Source organism: Sus scrofa, chromosome 2 (genome assembly GCF_054392235.1).
Source record: "Sus scrofa isolate SSC_HxYL_T2T_F1_AM1 chromosome 2, Sscrofa_HxYL_maternal_Yorkshire_Landrace_v2.0, whole genome shotgun sequence".
In the NCBI taxonomy this organism is placed as follows: Eukaryota; Metazoa; Chordata; class Mammalia; order Artiodactyla; family Suidae; genus Sus; species Sus scrofa.
This window is the reverse complement of record NC_139384.1, coordinates 153,645,317-153,671,409: the sequence shown is the minus strand read 5'-3', so window position 1 is coordinate 153,671,409 and position 26,093 is coordinate 153,645,317. Positions and strand designations below refer to the sequence as shown.

At 49.6% G+C, this 26,093-nt stretch overlaps 1 protein-coding gene and 1 long non-coding RNA gene across 3 annotated transcripts in view; one reads left to right on the top strand and one right to left on the bottom strand.

The window, feature by feature from the left end:
- Positions 1 to 26,093, top strand: part of DIAPH1 (diaphanous related formin 1) — a 111,720-nt gene that overhangs the window by 37,139 nt on the left and 48,488 nt on the right. The window contains 12 exon segments of one of the 2 annotated variants that reach the window (NM_001258435.1): positions 514 to 653; positions 2,034 to 2,142; positions 2,594 to 2,704; positions 2,857 to 2,975; positions 4,152 to 4,268; positions 5,133 to 5,248; positions 5,951 to 6,015; positions 6,889 to 7,068; positions 8,367 to 8,744; positions 8,880 to 9,152; positions 9,994 to 10,108; positions 10,577 to 10,585. In NM_001258435.1, the coding sequence (NP_001245364.1) occupies positions 514 to 653; positions 2,034 to 2,142; positions 2,594 to 2,704; positions 2,857 to 2,975; positions 4,152 to 4,268; positions 5,133 to 5,248; positions 5,951 to 6,015; positions 6,889 to 7,068; positions 8,367 to 8,744; positions 8,880 to 9,152; positions 9,994 to 10,108; positions 10,577 to 10,585 (1,732 nt within the window). 2 annotated transcript variants of the gene reach the window in all.
- On the bottom strand, positions 19,510 to 24,918 carry LOC146405797 (uncharacterized). Its single transcript, XR_014838938.1, has 3 exons — positions 24,813 to 24,918; positions 21,718 to 23,449; positions 19,510 to 21,484 (listed from the first exon to the last, which is right to left on the bottom strand). It is a non-coding gene; the product is annotated as an uncharacterized LOC146405797 (long non-coding RNA).

The window sequence follows — 26,093 nt, the reverse complement described above, 5'->3', positions numbered from 1 at the left end:
TCAGCTGTATTGGGGAAAGTGTTCTACCCCCATATTCGCTTGCTAGGGTTGCTGTAACAAAATACTGCAAACTGGGTGTCTTAAACAGCCAAGTTCATTTGTCTCACAGTTCTAGAGGCTATAGGTCCAAGGTCAAGGAGTTTGTCCAGGCCTCTCTCCTGGCTTCTGGGGTCTCGCTGGCAATCTTTGACATCCCTTGGCTGGTAGACAAATCACCCCACCCTCTGCCTTTGTGTTCGCGTGGTGTCCTCTCTGTGTGCATGTCTGTGTCCAAATTTTCCCCTTTTTAAAAGGACATCAGCTACACTGGGTTAGGGCCCACCTTACTCTAGTCCGACCTCATTGTAACTTAACTGATTTCATCTGCCAGGAAGCCTATTTCCTTATAAAGTTACACCTCAGGTCTGGGGGTTAGGACTTCAGCACACGGATTTGGGGAGGTACCAGCCGTGAACTTGGCCCTGGTTAGATGCTCTCACCTTCAAGCCTCCCTTACTGTTTTTGTCCCTCCAGTTTGGAATCAAGACCATGCTGGAGACCGAAGAAGGGATTCTGCTGCTGGTCAGAGCCATGGATCCTGCTGTGCCCAACATGATGATCGATGCGGCCAAACTGCTCTCTGCCCTCTGCATCCTCCCGCAGCCGGAGGACATGTACGTGCTGGACTCGCGTCTCTTTTCCATTTTTCTTTCTTGCCGTCTTCCTTAGTCTAGAGAAATACTGAGTTGCCTGGATGTCCACTTAGTCTTAAGTAGTAGGTAAGGCTGTATTTCTTATGTGGACACTGAATCGTAATAGTTAAGAAAGATGGTTAAGAGAGGGAGGCTGGTCTGAGTGCACCACCGCCCATCTAGGCATAGCAGGCTGGCTCCTAGATCTCTGCTAATGTCTGTATTGTCTAGGACGGGTTTCTTTTTACATTTGATTTTAAAATTCAGAAGTAACACGTCATTATTTTTCAAATTCAGACAACATAGAAATCTGTGAAGTGAAATTTAACAGCTTCATCCCTTTGGCACATCCTGGTCTGCAGAGGTCGCCACTGTGAATGGCGTGGTATAGTCTCATAGACTATTTTCTGGCACAGTTTCTGGCACTTCCTGGATTCTAACACACCTGCTGCTCCAAAAGATGATGTCTTAGACTTAAGGAAAGACGGCTTTTGCTTATCAAACCCATCCCATGTATCAGATAGATTTTAATTTTTGTGAAGGGGATTGGTTTAAGAAATGCTAAATAATTCCATCATTTTTTTCAGCTTGTTTTTATTTAACACCGGAAGGTCTTGGACATTGTTCTGCGACAGTACTTGCTCATTTGCGTTACTATCTTCAGTGGCTCTTTAGCGTTTCATACTATGTGTGTCCCATAATTTAATGACTCCTTCATTGCTCGATTTTTAGATAGGATTTTTTTGTTTAGCATATTTGGGCTTCTACTATATGATCAAAATGATCACTTCTTGTACATATGTTCTTTGGATAGATATTATTTTACATTTATGCATTTATATTAGATATATTTCTGGAAGTAGGCCATTGTTATGTGCGATAAAAAATTGATACTGTTAAATGCCCCTCCAAAATTTGTACTAATTTATACACCATAGAACAGGGGTCCATAGACACACCCACCACCACACACACATGTGCGTGTATGTGGTGTATGTGTGTATAAAACTGAATCACTTTGCTGTACACCTGAACCTAACATAACATTGTAAATCAGCTACACTTCAGGTTTTAAAAGATTAATCATTTAACATTGAAAAAAGAAGAAAAAGAATCTCAATTTGGTTAACATGGATAGGAGCTGAGGGGTGGATTTTAGGGAGTGCCTTTTTCTGAAGAGACGGTCTTTAGTTTTCCGTAGATCTGGCCACTACTTACTGTAGGTGGTGAGAAGAACAGTGTGAGAAATCCAGACGTTGACACTGTTTCCTCACCGATCTGTGCCCCCATGTAACCTCCGTGTTGGGCGTGTCGGTGTCAGAACCCCCCCACGGTTCTCTCCCGTTCCTCTCTCTCGTGCAGGAATGAAAGGGTTTTGGAAGCCATGACAGAAAGAGCTGAAATGGATGAGGTGGAGCGTTTTCAGCCACTGCTGGACGGATTAAAGAGTGGGACTTCGATTGCTCTCAAGGCATGTAAACCCCATGCAGCTGGGCCCAAGAGTGGAAGTCAAGGTTCCTTTGACCTTTTAAGAGAACACGTGGAGTGGTTCCCACCTGTGTATTTTACATTTCGAGTTCCTTCTGAAAGGAAAAACGATTGTTCGTCTCTCCAAGGAGGGCAGAGAAAGAACTGTTTTCCTCATTCTGAGATGGAAAAAAGGCCTGGTATTTATTTACAAGCTAGGAAAATCAAGGCCTAGAACAAATTATACCATCAAATCCCTGGACTCCTTTAGACCTCTGAGCCCTCCGGACCTGTGTTTCACCCGGGTTATATTTCTGTAACAGAGAGTCCTTCTTGTAGTTTCTGTACTGCATCCTCTAGGTTTTCTTTTGGGGCCTCCGAATGCGTGTCAGGAGATCGGCGCCCTGATCTCTAGGAGCTGACGTTGACCGACCTGCTGAATGTTCTCACCGCAGGTGGGGTGTCTGCAGCTGATCAATGCTCTCATCACGCCAGCTGAAGAACTTGACTTCCGAGTTCATATCCGGAGCGAACTGATGCGCTTGGGGCTGCATCAAGTGTTGCAGGTGAGATGCAGCTCTTCGTCAGTGCAGCTGGGCTGGCTGCTTCCTGCCCTGGGATAACTGCTTTTTAGTTTAAAAACCAAGTTGAAAGATGTGGGTCTCTAGCCAGCATAGGCCACTTCTGGGTTCCCTGACCCAGATTTTTCCATTGACAGGAGCTTCGAGAGATTGAAAATGACGATATGAGAGTACAGTTAAATGTATTTGATGAACAAGGAGAAGAAGATTCCTATGATCTGAAGGGACGGCTGGACGACATTCGAATGGAGATGGAATATCCTTTTATTGACTGGCTCCAAGACGGAGAAGACCTTCAGCTGCAGGTCCCCGCACGGGATGGTGTGGGTTGATGATTCAGGATCGGGCATTAGCCCTGTCTTCTCCGTAGATAAAGCATGTACCTTTTGATTGCTGTTGGATTTATTTACCTCACCGTGGACCAGGGACGTGGGGAAAGGTGATTGGAGGGCTGCTCAGCATGGAAACAGCCATCACAGTTAACACAAACCTCCTTGAAGGTGATAGCTTTAGCTTATTCAAATGTAGAGCTGGAGAGTTCTCATTGTGGCTCAGCAGTAATGAATCCAACTAGTGTCCATGAGGATGTGGGTTTAATCCCTGGCCTCGCTCAGGGGGTTAAGGATTTGGTGTTGCCATGAGCTGCGGTATGGCTGCAGACACAGCTTGGTTCTGGCGCTGCTCTGCCTGCAACTCTGGTTTGACCTCTAGCCTGGGGACTTCCATTTGCCACGGGTGCAAAAAAAAAAGAAAGATGTAGAGCTGGTTTTTGGAGAACATAAACAAGTCAGGGAGTGGGGGTTCGGTTTGCCCTCTCGTATGTATCCCTGAGGCTAATCGAGGGAATAGTGTGGTTACCTGTTGATACTTTGCCACACGTGACCTTGAGGAAGTTATCTCTGTTTTTGTCCACTGCTCGATTTTCAAGCCAAGTATTAGGAATTTTCTTTTCTTTTCTTTTCTTTTTTTTTTTTTGGTTTTTGGTCTTTTTGCCATTTCTTGGGCCAATCCCGCGGCATATGGAGGTTCCCAGGCGAGGGGTCTAATCGGAGCTGTAGCCACCGGCCTACGCCAGAGCCATAGCAACACTGGATCTGAGCCACGTCTTCGACCTGCACCACAGTTCACGGCAACACCAGATCGTTAACTCACTGAGCAAGGCCAGGGACTGAACCCGAAACCTCATGGTTCCTAGTTGGATTTGTTAACCACTGCACCAAGACGGGAACTCCGGAATTTTCTTTTTCCTATGCATAGTACCACCCAACTCACTGGTCCCATGGGCAGAGGAAGTTAACAGAGCTTAAAGTTTGGAGCAGGGTTTTACAGGAGGAACAGCTGTTATGAAAGAAGCGGCGTCTTGCTGCTTTTCCCTAGAGCTGGGCAGACATAGTTTCTAAATAAAAGCTTTCCTTAGCCTTATCTTCTCCACTGACTTCAGTGAAGTCTTCCAGATTCTCTTAAACACAGTAAAGGATTCGAAGGCGGAGCCACACTTCCTGTCCATCCTGCAGCACCTGCTCTTAGTCCGAAATGACTATGAGGCCAGGTAAGACGGTTATGCTTGTGGGAGGTTTGGAATTTGAGCCCAAGTGGTGAGAACAAAATCCTTCAGTTCGGAGATTATCTGCAGAGAAGAAGAAATGACACAGACATGGATAGAGTTTGTTTTTAGGCTCAGATATCAAAAGGGTTGTCTCTTTAGTCCGTGGAGGAGATGAGAGTGCTAAGGTGAATGGCCCTTCTCTCTGAGTAGGCGGGTGCAGGCGTGAAGAGGATACCAAGGAAGGCAGCAATTTCAGGTTCTTTCATGTGGGGGAGTTCCTTTTGTGGCGCTCTGGAAATGAATCCAACTAGGAACCATGAGGTGGCGGGTTCAATCCCTGGCCTCGCTCAGTAGGTTAAAGGATCCGGCATTGTCGTGAGCCGTGGTGTAGGTCGCAGACGCAGCTCGGATTCTGCGTTGCTGTGGCTGTGGTGTAGGAAGTGGCTACAGCTCCGATTCGACCCCTAGCCTGGGAACCTCCATATGCCATAGGTGCAGCCCTAAAAAAAGCAAAAAAATAAAAAAATAGATGAAGTTCTTTCATGTTGGAACATGAGATTCAAGCAGTAGAGAAGAGGCTTGCCGGCGGTCCTGTCCACGGCAGGCAGGATCAAGCCCAGATTTAGGTGGGAGAGGATTCGACGAGGAGGCAGATGGCTAGAAGTTTTGAATCCGGAGTCGATAGGGTAGCGGATGCGGAAGAGGGGGATTTCTTAGCATGGCAGCAACACTGTGCATGATTTTATGAAAAAGTCTTTTCCGGAACATTTATCCTCAGGTACTTCGATTGTCAAAGCAGGTAACTCTTCTCGATCCTGCATTATGTGGCGGTTTTCCTCTGCTAACCTCGTTGTGTTTCTTTTGTAGACCGCAGTACTATAAGCTGATTGAAGAGTGCATCTCTCAGATAGTTCTGCACAAGAACGGGGCTGATCCTGACTTCAAGTGCCGGCACCTCCAGATCGATATCGAGGGACTGATTGGTGAGCATATTCCCCTCTCTGCGTCCTTAAAACAGGCCCTCTCCCTTTCGTTCTGCATCTTTCTTTCAGTGAAAGTTTCAGAGAAGATACTTTTCTAGCCCCTGGGTACTTCCGTGTTTGCCCCCCTTAGGTGATAACTAACGTCTCTGCTAGGAGTATACAGACCTTTAGTTTATTTGCACGTGATTCTGAAAATGTACCCCTCTTCATACAGCACCCCACCTTGCTTGTTTGTTTGTTTTTAATGGTCCTCTTTGAGGCATGTGGAGTTCCAGAGCCAGATCCTTTAACCCACTCCTCCGGGCCAGGGGTCGAACCCGAGCCTCTCCAGCGCCCCGAGCTGGTGCAGTCAGACTCTTAACCCACTGCACCACAGCAGGAACTCCCACGCCACCTCTCGAAGGGACTTGAGCTCCTGTCTGTGATTTCCGCTGCGCCCAGAGAGTCCTAAGTGTTCCTTGTAGGCATTCTCTCTGCCACCTGTGTGGTGGCCTTACTGCATAATAACCCCATAAATTATATGTTGAACTTACCTGAAAGTTCCATTTCTTTGTTTAGTGCAGAACATTAAGAAGTATAAGAGAAATTAACGCCTGGGACAAAGACTGCCATTTGGTTATGTGGACAGGCTTGGGCGTAGGCAGTGGGAAGGACAGACGGGAATTGGGAGTTTTACTTCCTGACTCTTTTCCTTCTTTTCAGATCAAATGATTGATAAAACAAAGGTCGAGAAATCTGAAGCCAAAGCTGCAGAGTTGGAGAAAAAGGTATGTAGGAAAGATAGAAATAATTGGACAACAATTTCTTTGTCTCAGGATTTTGATTTTCCTGACATGTGAAGCAGTTACATGTGTTATTTTGAAAGCATTCAGTATACAATAGCTGTTCACAGGGGAAACCTTTTTTTTTTCCCCCATCCTGCGGCTTTTGGAGCTCCCAGGCCCAGGGATCAGATCCAACCCACAGGTGTGCAACCTCTGTGGCAGCTTTGGCAACGCCGGATCCTTTAACCCACTGTGCCAGGTTGGGGATCGATCCTGAATCCTGGCGCTGCAGAGATGCCAATCCTGTTGTGCCACTGCGGGAACTCCGAGGAAACCTTTCTGATAGAGGAGAGAGTGGCATGGGTGTGATCTTGAGGATCTAGTTAGTTGTGAGTTTGCACAGTTCTTGGGGCCCTGAGCGGGAGGAGAGACAGATGACAGTCTCATACATACTGACAGCACTCAGGTCTGCTTGGCATTTCAGGTCTCTTAGCCATAGAACAAGAGGAACTGGAATACGTCTGAGGTCTCTCTCTCTTTGGTGAAGGACTCCTGTTGATAGGTTTTTGATCCTTGAGACTACTGAGATTGTGCACCTTAGCTGTCCTGGTTCCAAGTCTTTAAAATCGTGGCGGGGGGGGGTTGTTTTTTTAAAATAACTAGGTATAGATAGACTATGGAGATAATTCCTAGTTTCCCTCTCCTTTCACCTTGACTTTAAAGTCAAAATCATGGTGGCTTTTTTCCCTAGGGATTTCTTGGGTCAGTTGAGCTCAAAAGATGAAGGATGAGCACAGAACGGTATTTATGGGGACTAACCCTGTGCTTTTGCTGAGATGGAGAGCTTATTGGGAGCCTGATTTCTTTCTTCTCTAGCTGGACTCAGAGTTAACAGCCCGACATGAGCTACAGGTGGAAATGAAAAAGATGGAAAGTGACTTTGAGCAGAAGCTCCACGATCTTCAGGGAGAAAAGAACACCCTGGATTCTGAAAAGCAGCAAATCACCACAGAGAAACAGGACTTGGAAGCAGAAGTGTCTCAGCTCACAAGCGAGGTAAGGTGTGAACAGAGTAGAGCCCCGTCCCTGCCATCAGCAGCCTCAGGGCAGGACTCTGTCCTCTTACTCCCAGAGGGTTCAGACTCTCAGAGCTAATCTAGTAGGTGGGAAGTATTTTTAAAAGCATAAACTTTCATTTTATTCTTTTTTTTTTTTTTTTTTTTTTTGTCTTTTTGCCATTTCTTGGGCCGCTCTCACGGCATATGGAGGTTCCCAGGCTAGGGGTCGGGAATCGGAGCTGTAGCCACCAGCCTACGCCAGAGCCTCGGCAACTCGGGATCCGAGCTGCGTCTGCAACCTACACCACAGCTCACGGCAACGCCAGATCGTTAACCCACTGAGCAAGGCCAGGGACTGAACCCGCAACCTCATGGTTCCTAGTCGGATTCGTTAACCACTGCACCATGACGGGAACTCCCCATTTTATTCTTTATCTTGTTCTACATTTTCCAAATTTTCTATATTATGTATTGCTTACCCCATAGCAAAATACAATGAGTCACAGTACTACCCAGAAATAAAGATACTAGCCTTCTGATAAACTTAGGACTAAGTACTAAATAAACTGTTTTCATATTTGTTCATTTTCTCTTATTTTAGTTGTCTCTGTACTTGCTCTGCAGTTAGAAATATTTAAATCCTGGTCATAACTGATCATTTGTGTTGTTAGATAATTACCTGTGTGGCACAAATGTTAATTGTGTAACCAGAATATTTGATTTACTTGATCTTTGCATTTTCTTTTCCTTTTTTTGGGTCTTTTGTCTTTTTAGGGCCACAACTGCAACATATGATATGGAGGTTCCCAGGCTAGGGGTTGAACTGGAGCTGTAGCCGCCAGCCTATACCAACAGGCACAGCAACGCCAGATCCGAGCCACATCTGCGACCTACACCACAGCTCACGGCAACGCCAGATCCTTAACCCACTGAGCAAGGCCAGGGATTGAACCCCCATCCTTATGGATGCTTATCTGGGTTCCTTAACTACTGAGCCACGACGGGAACTCCCAGATCTTTGCATTTTCTAATCAAAAGGAGAGTTTAAAATAAAGGTTGAAGTTGCCTTTTTAATGCAAAGCATGCTAACCTAAGAACATGCAGACCTGAATTCTAGTTGTTTCTCTGTCTAAATAGCTCTGTGATTTGAAGAGGAGCCTTTCAGTTTGTCTGACTCCTTTCACCCTCTTCCTGTGTAAAGTGAGAAGTTTGGATTAGGTCGTTTCTCAGGTTCTTTCCAGCCTCAGTGGTCCCTGAAGTGGACTGAGAAGTGCTTCGCTGGTATTACTTCTGTAGGTTGCCAAGCTGTCCAAGGAACTGGAAGACGCCAAGAAAGAAGTGGCTTCGCTCTCCGCAGCAGCGGCCGCTGCGGCCCCTCCCGTCAGGGCTGCCCTCCCCCCTGCCCCTCCTTTACCTGGCGAGTCCTCCGGTGGTCCTGGTCCTGTCGTTCCCACCTCGCCCCCTTTACTGGAAGGGGGTAGCCCAGTCCCTGCACCCCCTCTTCCCGGGGGCGAGGCCATTCCTCCTCCACCACCACCGCCTCCTCCTCTGCCTGGGGTTCCTGGCATCCCCCCACCCCCTCCTCTGCCTGGGGCTCCCTGCATCCCCCCACCCCCTCCTCTGCCTGGGGTTCCTGACGTCCCCCCACCCCCTCCTCTGCCTGGGGTTCCTGGCATCCCCCCACCCCCTCCTCTGCCTGGGGTTCCTGGCATCCCCCCACCCCCTCCTCTGCCTGGGGTTCCTGGCATCCCCCCACCCCCTCCTCTGCCTGGGGTTCCTGGCGTCCCCCCACCCCCTCCTCTGCCTGGGGTTCCTGGCGTCCCCCCACCCCCTCCTCTGCCTGGAGCTCCTGGTGTCCCCCCACCCCCTCCTCCCTTGCCTGGAGGACCTGGGATGCTCCCTCCCCCTCCCCCTCTTCCTGGTGGACTCCCACCCCCACCTCCATTTCCTGGAGGCCCTGGCATCCCTCCACCGCTACCGGTTGGATTTGGAGTTCCTGCAGCCCCAGTTCTGCCATTTGGATTAATCCCAAAGAAAGTTTACAAGCCAGAGGTGCAGCTCCGGAGGCCAAACTGGTCCAAGGTAAATTTCTGTCCATCTCTTCATCAGTAGGTTTTAAGAAGCCGCTTCAGTTTCCTGCTTTGTGTTTTGTGCGTGATCGGGCCACCCTGTCTTCTGGCTTAGGTCTGCCTGTCTTCAAGGTCCGCTCATGGCTCCGTTTATTCCGCAGATAGTAGGCATAGTCTGGATGCCAGCTGGCATGTAGGAGAGTTCTTTGAGCCCTGCACTCTGCTATAAAACCTCAGCTTGTCTTTAATGATTCTGCCCTTTTCTCTGAGGATATACGTGCCGTGGTGGCACACAGTTTGTCATTTCACCAGACTTCAAGGTGCAGATAATTTTGCTGATCCAAAGGTCATGGATTTGTGGATTCAGCCGCCCCCTCCCCCCCACCCCAGTAAACAAGTTACACGGGGTATGTTTGCCTGGCATGGTACGTGTTTGAGAGCCCTCTGAGTCTGCATCAGCCTATGACTTTTGGAAACCAAGTTAAAATGGAAGAGCTTAGGGACTTGTTCATAAAATACCTTTGGCTTGGTCAGTCCAGTTGATGGAGACATGTAACGGAGGGCAAGGGAAGGTGCGAAAGCAAGCCTAGTGCTTCTAAAAGGAGAGGGTTTGGGTCCGAAGGAAGATAAGGGGCACAGCTGACTCCATTTCTCGAATAATCTCCGATAAACACACAGACCGCAATTTCCAGCTCCCGGTCCCACCATGAAGAGCTTGGCTGTTCCCTGATCTCGTGGGAGTCTTTCTAGTGTGACGTGGGCAGTAACCAGCCGGCGGCCTCTTTTGCATCTCGGTCAGTTTTCTAGGCCGGAGAGAGTTTCTCAGGCAGTAACTTCACATCTTCCTCTGTCAGTTTGTCGCCGAGGACCTTTCCCAGGACTGCTTCTGGACCAAGGTGAAGGAAGACCGCTTTGAGAACAATGACCTCTTCGCCAAGCTTACCCTCACCTTCTCCGCCCAGACCAAGAGTGAGTCCCTTCCTCTTTGACGCAGAGGGCCAGCGGGGACCTAGGAGGCCCGCCGAGTAGCTTTCCCATGTCTTTCCCTGCCTTGGCTGAGGGTTGAAGCGGGCTGCGGTGTGCTCTTCAGGAGCACAGAAGCTGTTCTTATATTCTGGGGGTGCGGGGCTGACAAAGGGAAATGTTGCATATTTTCACCCCAGTTTTTCTGCATGTAGGTATTTCATGTCATTGTAACTTGTGGGGATAGGAGATTCATGTGCCGCAGCACAGGCCGGGCCCGTTTTGCTGATGCCCTCTTAAGGTGGCATCTTCAGACCTGTGTGGGTAATTGATGAGGGTTTGGGCAGAGTCTTCAGTACGTCAGCTGGCGGAGCAGCTGGCTGTGTACAACAACAAAGAACCGTATGTGATTTCTTTTTTCCATTTCTTTCCAATATCTGATGCTTCCTCCCTCCTGGCTCTTTGCTCCTGCAGCTTCAAAAGGTAAGAATACAGAAGAACTTTTTCGTTGGGTCTCTTGAATATTGGAGAAAAAATTGAAACGTACGTAAAGGGATTTCTCTTTAGAAAACTAAGACTCGGAATTGGGGATTGATTTCTCTTCTGCTAGTTTTTTGGTTGTTGTTGCGTTTTGTTTTTTGTTTGTTGCTGTTGTTAAGAGTCCAGAGGACCAGTGGCTTTGATGTTAACTGACAGGGAAGAAAATTGTCTGAAGGTGACGCTCCCACGTACTTGTTCTTTCTTTGGAAGGCGAAGGACAACGTAGGTGATGCTGTTACCTTATATTCGTGCTGTGTCTCACAGATTTCACAGTGATTTACCGTGTCTCACCCTGTGAGACCTGCGCAAGAAGCCTGATGAGATAGGCAGGACGCGTATCCGTAGCACACAGACGCACCGCTTAGGTATCTTGCCCAAGGTGATAGGACCAGGTCCAGGGGTCCTGACTTCCGGCCTGTCTTTGCATATAAATTCTTGCTTTTCTTCTTCACCTTCATATCTTCCCCTTTATTTTAGAAGAGCTGATCTATTCTGTCCCCTTCTTTCTTCACTTCCTGGTTCCTGTGGTTTTGTGCTGTCTGGTGATAGGGCATGTCTAGTTATTTCCCCGGAGGACACAGTATTTGGAAAATACCTAATGACGATTCTAGCCTAATTTGTCTTTCCATCTTCTTCCAGCTTTTTTTTTTTTTTTTACTTTACGGGTTTGTCATGACTCTAGTGGTGGCAGTTAAGTGCAACTTCAGAGCACTCCGCCTTCCCCCGCCAGGGAGCAGGCACTTTTAGAAACAGTCACCGCCTTTTTCCTTAAGTGATCTGGTGGCACCAGGCTGTGCTTTGTCCCAGTGAGAGGCCTAGCCGCTTGCTAAGTGTCTCTGGCAGCCCTTCCCTGCGCGCCTGTCCCCGGAGTGGGAGATCCCAGTGCTCAGGCCCAGCTTCCAGGGCAGAGTCCCCTTGTCCTCCGAGAGGAGGTCGCCTTCTGAACTCAGGTCCAGCCCAGGGAATGACGTCCGCCCTCCTGGTTAAAAACACGCTGGTAGCAACCACTGATTCTACTCTAGAATGTCAACGAAGACGAGGTGACGATGAAAATCGGAATCGAATTTGCCAATTTTTAGGAGTCTGTTCCCATGTTGGCCTTGGGTGTAGGTCTCCTTCTTGTGGCTGCCCTCCGAGTGTCACCGCATGTGGACACTGACAGGTCCCTTCCCCACCCCCGTCACCGGTACCATCCTTCTTTTACTTCTGTTGGCGACAGTGGGGTTTTCTGCAGTTCAGTGGTTTTCCTCGACATCATATTCCTACTTGGAATATTGTGTTTGTAGTATTTTTAAAACACCTAGACAAGCCTTTCTCTTTTGTTATTTCCAGCAGTGTAAGCAAACTTTTTAATATGCCTTCAGCCTTCAACCTCTGCCCTGGACTACTTCCTATTCATTAAAATTCTCACTTCCTAATAGCTTCAGCTTTTTCTTTTTCCCCCTTAAATTATTCATAGAAATCTCTGCATCTTAATCTGAAGAGAGTAAGTCCGAATTTGTCGGTTTGGTTTAGCTTCGTGTCTGAATTGATTTTCACGTAGTAACGACCAGCGGTAGTTGACTGCTCCTTTGCTCAAGGACATGTCTGGCTCGTCTTGAAATATCTTCAGTTAGGACTTTCAGGTGTTAATTTGCATGCTCTGTCTTAACTTCCCATCTTTTTATTAGGATGAACTAGAGAAGGTGTTCTTGAAAATTATTAAATCATGAGCAATTTCCCAAACATCTTAAATCTTAATCATTTTAAGAAATTCCTGGGAGAGGCGTTCCCATTGTGGCTTAGCAGTAACAAACCTATTAGTATCCACGAGGACGCAGGTTCGATCCCTGGCCTTGCTCAGTGCGTTAAGGATCTGGCATTGCGGTGAGTTGTGGTGTAGGTCACAGACCCAGCTCGGATCCCAAGTTGCTGTGGCTGTGGTGCAGGCTGACGGCTATAGCTCCCATTCGACCCCTAGCCCAGGAACTTCCATATGCCCCAGGAGCGGCTTTGAAAAAGACTGGGAAAAAAAAATAGAAATAAGTGTCTGGGAGAGATTTTTTTCTTGTCAAATCAGTACCCGTAGTATATCCACCTCTAACATCTATCTGCTGTTCTCAGGTGTAACAAAATTTTCCTGCTTATCATGCTACTTTTGTATGTTTTCAGGCATTTTCCCTCATTATTTCTTCTTCGGATTTTTTGTTTTGCTTTAATGGCCACAACTAAGGCATACGGAAGTTCCCAGGCCAGGGATCGAACCTTCATCCTCGTGGATACTAGTTGGGTTCTTAACCCACTGAGCCGTGGTGGGAACTCCAATACCCGATCACGCTTCTGGGCCAGTGAGCAAACCTCCGTCTCCACAGCGATTCTCTTCAGTGACCGGAGCTGCCGCAGTCAGATTCTTAACCCACTGCGCCCCAGTGGGAATGCCTCCTCTCTGGATTTTTAATGTTTTAGTGACTTCAGTGTTGTTGGGTGTATTTTTTTCTTCTACATTTTCTTGCTTTCTTTTCCTTTGAGTTACTCCATAGATCTCTGGTGATGCAAGCAGTATTTGAATGTCGGGGCTTGTTCTCAGGTGTGCCGCTTGGGGACAGAAGAGTTGCTTTGATGTCATGTACCTGGGCATCTAGTAGCAGATGGAAGTGCTGCATGTGGACCCAGCGCCGCAACCCCCACCGTGATCAGGGCACCGGCTGCCCTGCTGGTCCTGACGCTCTTGGAGCCTCCCTCCCTTGGGGCTCTGGCGGGAAACAATACACACTCTGCCCAAGTGGCCCCTTTTTTCACCATGGCCCCCCAAAAGCACTTTAGGAAAAAAGACTTTAGGCTTCTTAAGAGTTTAGGTTTTTATCAGGCGAGGAATTTCAAGCTCAGAAACGTGAGAGGCGAGGGCCCAGAGGAGCCGGAGCTCGTCGGTGCAGAGGCGGGGTGTGCTTGGCTTCTGGTGCCTTGATCCGTGTGGTACAGCATCGCCGAACGTCTTCATCCTTCATCCTTTCTCAGCTAGGCAGCCATTCTCACTTACCAAACCTCTCCTTCAAGTCTCTCGTAGTCGCTGTCTATTTAGGGTGGCACCCACGGCATATGGAGGTTCCCAGGCTAGGGGCTGAATCGGAGCTGTGGCCGCCGGCCTACACCACAGCCACAGCAATGTGGGGTACAAGCCACGTCTTCGACCTACACTACAGCTCACAGCTGATCCTTAACCCATCGAGCAAGGCCAGGGATTGAACCCGCGTCCTCGTGCATACTGAGCTGCGACAGGAATGTCTCATTCATAACCTCAATATTGATGGTATAATTAAATGATAGATAAATACTCGTTGCCACTCTGTGAGTATTGCATCTTGCAGATGAAGAAGTGGAGACGTGGGTTGAATAACTTTTTCCAGGCTCTGCAGTAAGTGCCAGAGGTGAGATTCAGGCTCCAGACTGTGTGACTGTGTCCTGCTCTAGCCTCCCGCTTCCCAGAAGTGCGTGTCCTTCCCCCAAGAGCTTCTGAGCGCTTAGAGCCAGACAAAAGCTGGAAGAAGGCAATATGCTGGCTTCTGCCAGCCACTTCATTTATTCAGGCACAGGCGTTCTTGAGTTTCCGGTGACTCTTAGGGGTACATAACGGGAAGAGCACTAGATTAGGGAAAGTAAGGTATCAGATATTTAGGGCTGAAAAGGAGGAGCCATGTTCCAATTACAGCATAATCACCCCTAGTGAAGCTAGTACAGCTGGAGACATACAGCGTCCGTGTCAAGTAGAGTAGCAGAGTCTTGCTCAGACGATTCCAGTGCAGCCTTGATGAGGAAGTGATTTAGACACGAGGTTTTCGTAATATTGCGTTACTTCCTCTCTTGCCAAACCCAGCTCTCTGCCCTTTGTCAGGCGGAGCCGTATCTCTTGTATTTCAGTGAGGCCTGACGCCTCCCACATGCTGACTGGCTCCTCCAGAAGTGGGCGATCAAGAAAACGTCTTCCCTACCCGGACAGCGGCCTCTGGTACTCAGAGCCCTCCCGCACCTCCCGCCTCGTTAGGGCTCGGGAGGCAGTGTGCTTTTTACTAAGGAGAGAGCTGGGAGAGGAGCTGTGGTCCTCCAGTTCACACTACCAGCTCTTTACACATCTTCCTCTCGTAAGGATTATTCTCTCCTTTCTGAAGCCTTGGCTCTTCTCAGCCGAGTTATTCCTTGTCAGAGGGTGTTTTGAGTTCAGATTTGATGGGCTGTCCTGTCAAACTTCAGTCCTTTTTCTCTCTCTCATTCCTCAGGGTGATCAGCAGGAAGCCTTCTTGTCACGGTCTCTTAGTTGAGTCTGTTTCTTGAGTTCCGTCAGGAAACTGTTTAGTAGTTAATTCTTTTTTTTTTTTTTTAAATCTTCTCCTGGGGGTATTTTCATCACTGTGGTGGCCTCAGGTCGTTATTGGCACGTGCAAGATAACTGGTTTTTCATTCTGCTTTCCTCCCAACTCTTACTCTCTTTTGATGATGTCATGATCCCATTCAAAGGATCACCCCTTAGGAGTTCTCTCACGGCACAGTGGGTTAGGGATCCAGCGTTGTCACTGCAGCAGCTTGGGTCATTGCTGTGGTGCAGATTCCATCTCTGGCCCAGGAACTTCCAAATGCCATGGGCGTGGCTCAAAAAAAATTTTAGAAAAGTATCACCTCTGAAAACAGCGTGGTAAGTGATAACTGATGTCCTAGATAGTGATGTGTTTCTTTTGAGGTTTATTCTTTTCTTCCAAAAAATGACTGGACTCCTAAGATCCACAAGCTGGTCTTGCTTATTAGCAGCCGTGCAGTGGACAGCACGTCGCATGTTAGCTCCTCGCTCTGCTAAAGTAGTAGGTGCGCTGCAGCAGCTGTGAGCATCAGAGCGGTTTGACGGGGGTTAATTTTGAAAGAACTCTGGCTGAAAAGTAAGATCTTGAGCAAAAGCTGGGAATGTCATAAACAACGACAGTGATCTCGTTAAGATTTGACTGTGCGGGCCCAGATCCCAAGGCGTGTGCCGTTGTCCTGCAAGTCACAGCTGTTGGCGACGAGGCGTGGGTTTATCTGTCTACTCTTCTCCCAGAACCTGCTTGTTCTTTGGGGTTTTTTCCTTCCCTTTTTGGCCGCCCCGCAGCATATGGAGTTCTGCAGTTGCGACAAGGCCGCCGCTGCCACAGCACTGGCCGGGGGCTTGACCCTGTGACCCAGAGCTCCAGAGACACGGCCGACCCCTTTGCGCCGCGAGCAGCCATTCCCAGAACCTGCTTGTTTAAGGCTTCAGGTGCACAGGAGCCTGTGTTGGGGAAACAAGCCCCTCCCTCCCGAAGGGAGCTCCAGTCTTTTTCCTTTTCCTTGTGATGCTGTTCTGCCCGCTAGGTGGGCCCCCCTAGTTGGATCTTCATCAGGAAACATCTAGTGAATTGTTACAGCTCCTGCAGCTTGGGCCTCTCGAAACAAGATCTTGCGTGCAAGAGCTCAGCATACTCCGCCTTACTCCGTGAGACGTGTCTCATCTGTTCGCCCCCCTTTCGAGTGTGTGGGATCAGGACCGGAAGTGCTGTCCAAGTGCCCCTCTGCCTGTTGGTCACTGACCTCTCTTGGACCTTGAGTGGGGTCAGACTGTTAGCACCAAGCAGCTGGGACGTTCTGTAAGACCAGCTAGGACTCCCTTGTGACTTAAGAACAGCAATCTGCCGGTCTCACCCGGGCGCATGAGGAGGCCTGCGTGTGGCCTACGTTCCACACCTCCTCTGGGGGTGCTTGCTCCGCAGCAGGGGCGTAAGGGGAGAAGCACAACCACCCCTCACACGGCCCTCTAGACCGCAAACCTAGCCATCACTAGTCGTCTTGAGAAATGGCGCTGGATCTGGAACCGTGCCGGTTCTCTTGGTCTGTTACTCGCCGCGGGAAGCCCTAGACTCCCAGCTCATCCTCATCCCCGTATTCGAACCCCCACGAGGCTCCGTGTGTCTCCTGCTGTGCCTCCTCCCCCGCCCCACCTGAGCTCTTGACACCCACCCGTGGCGCCTCTGGACCTCGTGGTCCATTTCCGACAAAGCTGCCGGCTGGTCGGCCGCGTTGCTCTAACGGAAGCCGGGCCGCCTCGCCGCCGCTTTCCCTCTTGGCCTCTCCTGCGACGGGGCCTTTCCTTGCGAAAGCCGCCACCCCCGCGGACCTGCGGATGGGTTGGGCCTTCAGGTTGCTCTTCCTTTGCCACTTTCAGGTCCGTCTGCCTTTTTCTTTCCTAAAAACCCCTACTTTTGCACCTCGCGACCTCAGGTCATATCACCCAGTTCCCCCTTTGTGCTGTGGTCTCCTGACACCCCAAGTTATTCCTCCGCGCAGTGCGCCCGTGCCCCTGGGTCCTCCGTCTCAGCCGTTTCTACACACAGAGGCCGTGATCCCGCCAGTGGCCTGGCCTCACCACTCCCCGCACTGTTGGTTGCTGGTGGTCCGCCCTCCAGCCCGTCCCAGCCGCCGGTCTTAGGGTCCTCGCCGGATCGAGGCTCTCCCATCATCTCCGTCTCCCACTGCCCACCTCTGTCTTCGGAGCTCGCTGTTTTTGGCGCCCTGACCCCGCGGCCCCCAGCCCTGCTCCGACTCTGCTCCACGACTTTCATTTTCTCCTTGGTCCTTCGCCCCGTTTTGATGGCCTCCCTCTGCTCAGGTAGAGGGATCGTCAGTCATCGTCATCCTTCCCTAGGTTTTCCCGCCGCTCCTCTCCCCTTGCGTCCTGCTCGCGTGGCAAGACCGCAGTCCTGGCGAATCCCCCTCCGTCGGCCCGGCGTCTGCGGCCTCGCAAGTGGACAGGCTGGAGAAGGAGATGCAACTTGTTCTCCCTTTCGGTTTTTGGATTTTTTCTTTTTGTTTTGGCTGCAGTGTACAGTGGCCTGACGTGGGTTCTCACTTCCCAGACCAGGGATGGAACCCGGGCCACAGCAGTGCAAGTGCTGAATCCTAACCACGAGACCACCAGGGAACTCCCACAGCTTGCTCTCCTTGATACGCTGCCTTGCCTTGGCTTTCTGGACAGAGTCTCTTACTGTCGCTCCTGCCTCCCTGGCTGCTCCTGCCTCTCGCTCCCTCTGCTCACTTGGCAGTGTTGCTGGGCCTGGCCAGGCAGATGGGCAGCATTGCTCTCCACCCCGTTTCCTGCTCTTTTAAATGACTGTCTCACACCCTCTCTCTCCTCAAAGGCCCAACTCCACCCTCATCTTCATTCTCACTAGAGCAGGTTTTCTTTCTACCTCACTGAGAAAATTGAAAGGGTCAGGAGAGGCGCGCCCACCACTACTTACCCCGTCTTAATCTTCCTCTCTGCGTTCCTGTCTAAAGCCAGGGTCGGGCGAACATAACCTCCTCGTGTCAGCAGACATACAGCATGTACCCTGAAAACACAGAACCCGCTCCCCTCAGAGCGACCGGGCGCGGTTCACTGTCCTTTGCATGTGCACATGCCACCCTAGTACTGGCATAGGCAGAATCCTTCCCCCTTTCGTCCAGGGGAGAAAATGGTGGGAAATTTTCAAATAGAGCCTTACTGGAAAACTAAGGGGCAGGGGAGTTAAAAGACAAAATTACAGACATGTGAGGTGATGGACGTTTTTAAACGTCCTGTGTGCACTCCCATTGGGTCTGCACTGTGCTGCATTTTGCTTGACATGGTTCAGCATTTCTTGATATCATTAGTTATAGATTGCCTCATTATTTCTAAGGGATAGTTGAATTCTGTCACATGAATAACACGAAGGTATATAAATGGTTCCTTACTGAGAATTTGTTGCCAACTTTTTATATTACAAGCAGTGCTGCCAGAAACATTTTATGTTTATTTCTGCACAGTAAATTCTTTTCTTTTTTTTTGTTTTTTGTTTTTTGTTTTCTTGGGCCGCTTCCGCAGCATATGGAGGTTCCCAGGCTAGGGGTCAAATCGGAGCTGTTGCCACTGGCCTACACCAGAGCCACAGCAACGCGGATCCTTAACCTAGTAAGGCCAGGGATCGAACCCGCAACCTCATGGTTCCTAGTTGGATTCGTTAACTGCTGCACCACGATGGGAACTCCAGTAAATTCTTAAAACTAAAATTTCTGGGCCTAGATTACTAGATGTAGGATTTTACTACCTTACACTTCCATCAAAAATAAGAAACGAGCATAGTTTCTTTTTTTTCTTTCTTTCTTTCTTTTTTTTTTTTTTTTTGCTTTTTAGGGCCTCACCTGCCGCATATGTAAGTTCCCAGGTTACGGGTTGAATCGGAGCTACAGCTGCTGGCCTACACCACAGCCACAGCAATGCAGGATCCCAGCCACATCTGCAAGCTACACCACAGCTCATGGCAACACCGGATCCTTAACACACTGAACGAGGCCAGGGATTGAACCTGCAACCTCATGGACCCTAGTCAGGTTTGTTAACCACTGAGCCACGAAGAGAACTCCAAAACTATCATAGTTTCTAATAGGGCAAAAGTGTTACCTTGTTTTAATCTGACCACTAATGTGATTGAACCAAAGGTTATCCTTCATACCCTGACTCTTTCATCATCTGTAAAATGAGATAGATAAAGCTAAAGATAGCTCTCAGGTCTAAGCTTCTGGTTCTGTTAGTATATTTTTCTTTTTTCCTTCCATAGGCTGTCTTTGGTGTTGTCTGTTTACATCTTAAACTCTTGTTTTGACAGCTAAGTTCTTGTGTTAGTTGGCTTATTTTGGTCTGAGTTTCATGCTTACTCCCTGCACTCGAGCCAGGGCCAGGCGCTGGGAGTTGCTCCCTGCTTATAAACAACCAGCATTGGGGGATAAAGAGCTAAACTGGTATAAAACCTTAAAACTTTTGCGTGAAGTCTGCTGATGGAAATTCCACAGAAGATTCACTGGTAGAGATTTAAGGGAGGATGTTATCAGATAAAGATAATTAAACTTTAATTCCTTTTGAACTAGAGGCATTTGATACACTTTATCTGCAGCATGCACTTCTCCTTTTTCGCCACCAGATGGCACATGGATCTCTTCCATTTTAGATGTGTCATTCTCACGTCTGCGAGTGACGTAGTCACGTTAGAGAGAGGCCACGTCTGTTGTTTCGAATACACTCTGCGTGGTATGCCGCCCTCTACCTGTCAGCGAATTCACTTGGAGGACTGATCAGTAAAATGAAGACAGGAAGCTGTAGCTTGCCCTTTAAGGAAAGGATGCCTCCATTGCCGCTTGGATTTTTAGAGGAGAAATTTTAGTGCTCAATTAGGGGCCCAGAGGCTGGAGAATGTTTTTGTTTTAGTCTTTCCGCTTCCTGAAAGCATTCAGAGGGCTTAAAGAGAGCATTAAATGTTATCTGCTTGGGAGTTCATTTTATATGTATGTGTGTAATTTGTAATCCTGTTATATACCCATAAATCCATCTCTGTCTCGGTTTCTACTGAATGCTACTTCAAGCACATAACAGAACCACCCCCCGACTCTATACTGATAATGTCCCCGGAGCTGGGATTTCCTCCAGGGAGTTCCCTCAGTCCGCCTTGGGTAGAATTTGCTGGTGCAGAAAGGTTTTTTACAGTTAACTCCTCATTTAACTTCTGCTTGTCCTAAAATAATCCCAGTTCTAGAGCCTCTTTCGAGCTATTCAGGCGTTAGTGTGGGCCTTTGTTACTGTTCTAGACGTGCACAGACAGAGGCTGTCTTTTCAACCCAAGGTCCTGTCCCCCTTACCTACAGAGTCCAGATTTGATTTCTGACATAACGCCCTTTTATATGGCATTGTCCAGGACTTAGGCCATTTAGTAGGGGATAAGTATTGCCTAAATTTCTGTCATCGTGGTACAGTTGGTACTTAAATATTTATTTGAGTAATAATTGCCAAATTTAGGTGTGCATGAGGATTACGGTTTTGTTTTTTTGGAGGTTTTTTGGGATATTTTTTGGCTGTGCCTGCAACACGTGAAAATTCCCCGTCCAGGTGTCAAACCCCCGCCACAGTTATCACCAGAGCCACTGGTGTGACAGTGCCGGATCCTTAATGTGCTGAGCCGCGAGGGAACTCCCGGAGTTTGTTAAAGGTGTAAATTCTGGGCTCTACCTCCAGAGGGTCCAGCTCACGAGGCTTACGGGTGGATATGGTTTTAACGAGCTCCTCGTGTGCTTTGGATACAGATGCACTTGCTTCAGTGTTTCTTTCTTTTTCCGTCTTCTGCTTGCTGTCTTCCCGCTCTCTGCCATAGTCTGGAAGCTGCTTCTGCTTCGCCTCGTCTGGCAGAGTGAGTGTGGCACACCTCGTTTTTGTGGAGGTCATGCACCAGCCATCAGAAAGCACCCTGACATTCTCTATTGACTGCTGCCATTTTGGAGGCTCTCCTTAAGGGGCCCTTGTTGTTGCAAAATTTTTTTCATACATTTTCCCAGCCAGGTTGGTCTCACTAGGCGTCTTAGAAGGATGTTCTGAAGACGTTTTCTGGCATCAGTTAGGAAGCTGGGAAGCGTGTAGATCCTGACCAGGCTGGAGACCCGGCTGGTTGTTCTCTCCCCATGAGACCTGGAGTTCGCAGGGCTCAGAGATGTGTTGGAAGAGGACTGGGGTGTGAGGGAAATGTCAGGGAAGGCTGGGCTTTGCGAAGAATGATCCAGTGCTCCTTGGCTTCACACTGGAGCCCAGCACTGCGGCCTCAAGGAGAAAGCACTGGCCTTAGACCCTCGTACTCATTGGGAGTCGCTGAGTTGGAACTTGCTTCTCTGCTGGCGTGGGTCAGCTCCAATTCCAAACACGAGGGGGTAGACGGGCTAGTTTTCAGGGAGCAGAGAGGGGGTGTCTCCACTACAGAATGTTGCTGTTTCCTCGGGGGCTTTTCTTTCTGCGTCTCTATTATCTGTTTCTCTCTGTAGGTAACAGGTGATTTAGAAGTCAAGATGATAAGAAAACAAGGTCTCATTCCCAGCCATCCATTCATCCACCCAACCACCCCTCCCTCTCTTCTAGAAGTCACTATTGTTATTTATCTCACTGTTTTTGGAAAACACTATCCTAGCCAATGCTAATGCAGATTCTCCCCCCCCCCCCCACCTTGCCGAAAGGCCACGAAAGGCCACGTGCTGTCTGTGCTGTGGTTTACCTCGCTGTTACATCCTGGGGGGTTTTCCTACAGTGCATGGAGGTCTTTCTCATTAAAAAAAAAAAAATCCAAATTAAAATGTTTAGTTGTCACTTTTGCAGTGAACCCTAGGATCAAACAGCAATCTGTATGGTAGTGAAGTAGCCTTCGTTTGGGGGCACAGCCCCTGCAGGGAGCCTTTTGATCAGACCGCGTCTTAGAGCACGCGTGGCCTCTGGCTCTCCCTGCGCGCGCTGCAGACTCCCTCGTGTAGTGACTGACCAGCTGGTTGCTCACCCACCCCGAATGTCCCGCACTTGGCGCAGAGCTTACAGCCCACATGGTGTGGGCAGGAGAGACCTGACCGTTGCCGCTGAGGGGCCTTGCAGATGTCAGCCGCTGGCGCTGGGACACCACCCATAAAAGGCTGTGGTCTTCAAAGGGAAGGGGTCCCTCACCCCGTGTTTTCCTTGCTTTTCCCACTCAGTCTGTGTCCTGGAGATGGTTGCTGGAGAACTTCGTACCCTGTCCCGTCTTAAGACTCTCCATCACCTTCAGAGCAACGTGGAAGAAAGCTCATGATTCAGTCTTAGGGGAGGAGAGCTGGAAATGGTTGTATGCAACCCTCATTGCCGTTGTGCTTTGCGGAAAAAACTGCCGACGTAAAAGCCTGGAGGGGACTATTCTGGAATACTGTAGCAGATTTTCGTTAGGGTGCTAGATTGCTTTTCCTTCAGCCCTTCTGTGCTGTGACCATCTTCTCTTTATAATGGCAAAGACAGAAGGGGTAAGAAGGAAATTTGCTGGTGTCGAGGATGCTTGAAAAGGGGCTTTCTCGAAGTATTCGGACCTAATTAATTTGTGCGCAAGGCAGAGTGCTAACCCCCAGTTCTGCAGAGCAGGAAACGGCATCCTTTCCCTCGCCCTCCCTATTGGTCCAAGCCACTTCCCTCTGAAAAATCGATCACAACTTAAAAAGCTTTTGTTCTTCCCTCAGCTCCTGGGGTAAGAGAACCTCAGTTACACAGCAAAAGGGCCTGGGTAACCTGTGCCCCCAGGACGATACAGAGGTAGTCCTGATCCCGCACCAGTCCCATCTCTGTTGCAAAAGTCAGTGCTTTTTCTTTGGGATCTGTTAGATGAGAGGATAGGACACGCCCTTGCCTGTCATTCTGTCTGTGTTTAAATTTCCTTTTTGCAAGGAAAACAACTGGAATCCTTCCGAGAACTATGTCCCCCGAGAACTATGTCCCCCCTTCGCTGCTCTGCTCGCATTCCCGTTGCCTGCATTTCACTTTGCAGCCACGGGGCGAGCGCAGTTGAGCTATTTTGGCTCAGGTTCCAGTTTGTGAGGTCAGAGCCCAGGGATTGGAGCGGACTATCAGGTGACTTGCTGTAACAGCGATGACGTCCCGCCCTCACCCCACCCCTTCTCCCCCCTCCTTCCCCACCCTTTCCTGGCTTCCTCCTCGGGAACAAAGAAGGGAAAAAAACAGCAGTGTGACGAAAACCAGCAGCTGCATCTGCAGACGCGGAGCGGGGGCGGGCGGGGGGGGCTGGGTGTGTTCCGTCTGTGCTGTTTGTGGTGCTCTTACCCCGCTCCGCCCCTCCCAGTACCCAGGATGAAACGGGGGGGGGGGGGATTTCTGGCATCCTTTGCTGCAGAGAATGGCTTGGAAATCCGCAGTTTACTCCATATTTAGGTAGGCAGGCGGGGGTGAGGCTGAGCAGGGATTAAAACTGCTCCCAGCACCTAAAAAAAAGATGAAGGTATTTTGTTGTCTCATTCCATTTTATCCAAGAGTACCCGTTTCATGTCTGTGACAGAGGCTCATCACCTGTTCTTTCTAAGGAGGAAAATGATGCCTAAAAGGTACCATCTTCATCTTGTGACGAATATGAAGTATAGTGTAAACCTGAACTTTGCCTGTTGAGATCTCATAGCAAGTAAATACCAAGCCAAGACCTGACCCCAGATCTGTTGAGCTCAGAGCCCAGCATTACCGAAGGTCATGGCAGGAAGGTTCAGGAAAACCCGATAGGCCCACTGCCGGGGGCTGTCCTGGCGTGGGGCCAGTGCCCTTTGCTTTTCGCCAAGGACCAGTGTCCTGATTTATTTCTTCCACAAAGAAATCTCGAGGTATAAAAGGAGATGGAAGGGGACACATGGATGAAAAGAAGCTAAAAGTATGTCAACCCCTTACTTAGATCCTGCTTCATTTTTCGAAGGAGAGGAAAGGCTTTCAGCGCCTCATTTCGATGCCTTTTCTCTGCCCCTTTCACCCTCCTGCTCCCTAAACCTGTCTCAGCCTTTTGCTGACTCGCTCAGGGCAGAGCCCGTCTTTCTAGCCCTCCGTCCACACGCCCTTGCTGAGTCACTCTCCTGGGTGTGCTGGGAAGCGTCCCGGCGGAGCTTCAATGGCCGTATTGTCTGAATGGTAGGATGCCTGTGAAGTGCCCGATTCAGAATATGGGTGCGTGTCTGCCACCCTTCCCACTCCAGTTTGGCCCCTTGTGTGGACTCGCAGCACCTCGTTCTTTGGGATTCCTGACTTGCAGGTTTCCTTCTCCCTTTCGGCCAGTTTGCTCTGTCCTTCCTTACAGCTGCACCCCTGCCGGCCCACGTCTGTGGGGTTCAGCACACAGCTCTTTGTTTTGGCCAAAAGGTCAGTGATGGGGATCTGATTCCCTTTGGGTAACTGGCATGCTGTTTCTCTAGCCGCGCGCGCGCGCACACACACACACGCACCTGCTGTGGTGTGTACCTCCAAATGCCTTTGAGATGCTGCATTTTTCCTCCATGAACATTACAGCTGTGAGAAATACAAAGTAGAAATCCTCCACGTGGGCGGCAGCTTCTTCTTTATTTTTAGGGCCGCACCCGCAGCATACGGAGGTTCCCAGGCTAGCGGTCCAGTCAGAGCTACAGCTGCCGGCCTACACCGCAGCCACAGCAACACCAGATCCGAGCCGCGTCTTCGACCTACACCACAGCTCATGGCAACACGGGATCCTCAACCCACCGAGTGAGGCCAGGGATCGAACGCGCAACCCCACAGCTCCTAGTCTGATTCATTTCTGCTGCGCCACAACGGGAACTCCAGGCAGCTTCTTACGTTAGTACCGGATAGCGCCCTCTTGCCAGACTCACAGACTTCATGTGGGCCTTCACAGACATGGCTTACTGTCCGCCCCACAGGGCTGGGCATTCTGTAGCTGTGCGTCCTCAGAGAATGTTTGTTGTTTCCTAGAGATCTTACTCAGTATTCTAATCTTTCAGGTATGCTGAGGAGCTCTAGGACTCTTCCACAAAGACCCTGTTTCTTTTTCGGGGTGGGGGGGCTGTGCTGGCAGCATGTGGAAGTTCCCGGCCAAGGACTGAACCCGAACCCCATCAGTGGCCCAAGCCACTGCAGTGGCTCCACTAACTCCTTAACCCACTGGGCCGCAAGAGCGCTCCAAGACCTTGCTTCTTTAGAGAACTGTGGTGGTACCCGAGTCCACTGTTTTTTTAATTTCCTGTTATGATTCTGGGCTCGTGGGTGTTGTCTGTCTTGCCTTCTTCGGCTTTGTGGACATTGGATGGACTCACATGCTTGTGCTGCCTCAGTTAAGTAGTGGAAACCACTGGTGCCTTGGATCCACAGATTTCTCAACATATTTCTGTTTTTTCTTTCTCCTGTGCTCTCTTTTAGTCGTAAAGTATTCGGTTTACTCGAGGAGCTGTAGCATGAGACTGGAGGGAGTTCCCTGTAGAATAGAGGCAGTTGCCCCAGGCAGAGCTAGGCGTGTGTGGTCCTGAGTCAGTGAGTGAGCCTCAAGGATTAGTGACGGTGCTTTATAGATCAGTGTGACTCTTTCAGCCCTTCAGGTGTAGCTGGCTTTAGAGACGCTGTTCTCAGCAGTGTTTCCCCAAAGTCCTTTTTCCCACTTAGTCACTCCCACCTGCCACCCTTAGGCGCTTAGTTGCCAGGATGTCAGGCAGCTCCCCACTCCTCCGTTTCCTGTTTGTGGTCTTCACTGAGAGAAGCCTGCAACAGGAATTCCTGGGGAAGTGACTGCTGTAACTGTGGGAGTCCCCGGGGGGAGATCGGGGCCCAGCTCATTCTGAAGTGGGGGGATTCTGCCGAGGTGCACCTCCCTTCCATTCCGGGGGCCCTTAGAGACTCTTACTAATGACAGGCAAGGCTGCTACCTCGTGCCTTGACTCTCCTGTCTTTAGAAACTGAGAATCGTTTTCCCTTCTTAGCCTCGGTTTCTGTTCTCTGCATTTTACAGAAGTATCCAGATTGTTGAGGAAAGTAGCTTGACCCTGTGGGACGGAGCCTTGTGGCCCAGACCCCGTAGTGCAGACGGACAAGCCGGGTCCCTGCAGTGGGCAGCAGGGGGCGCCCTTT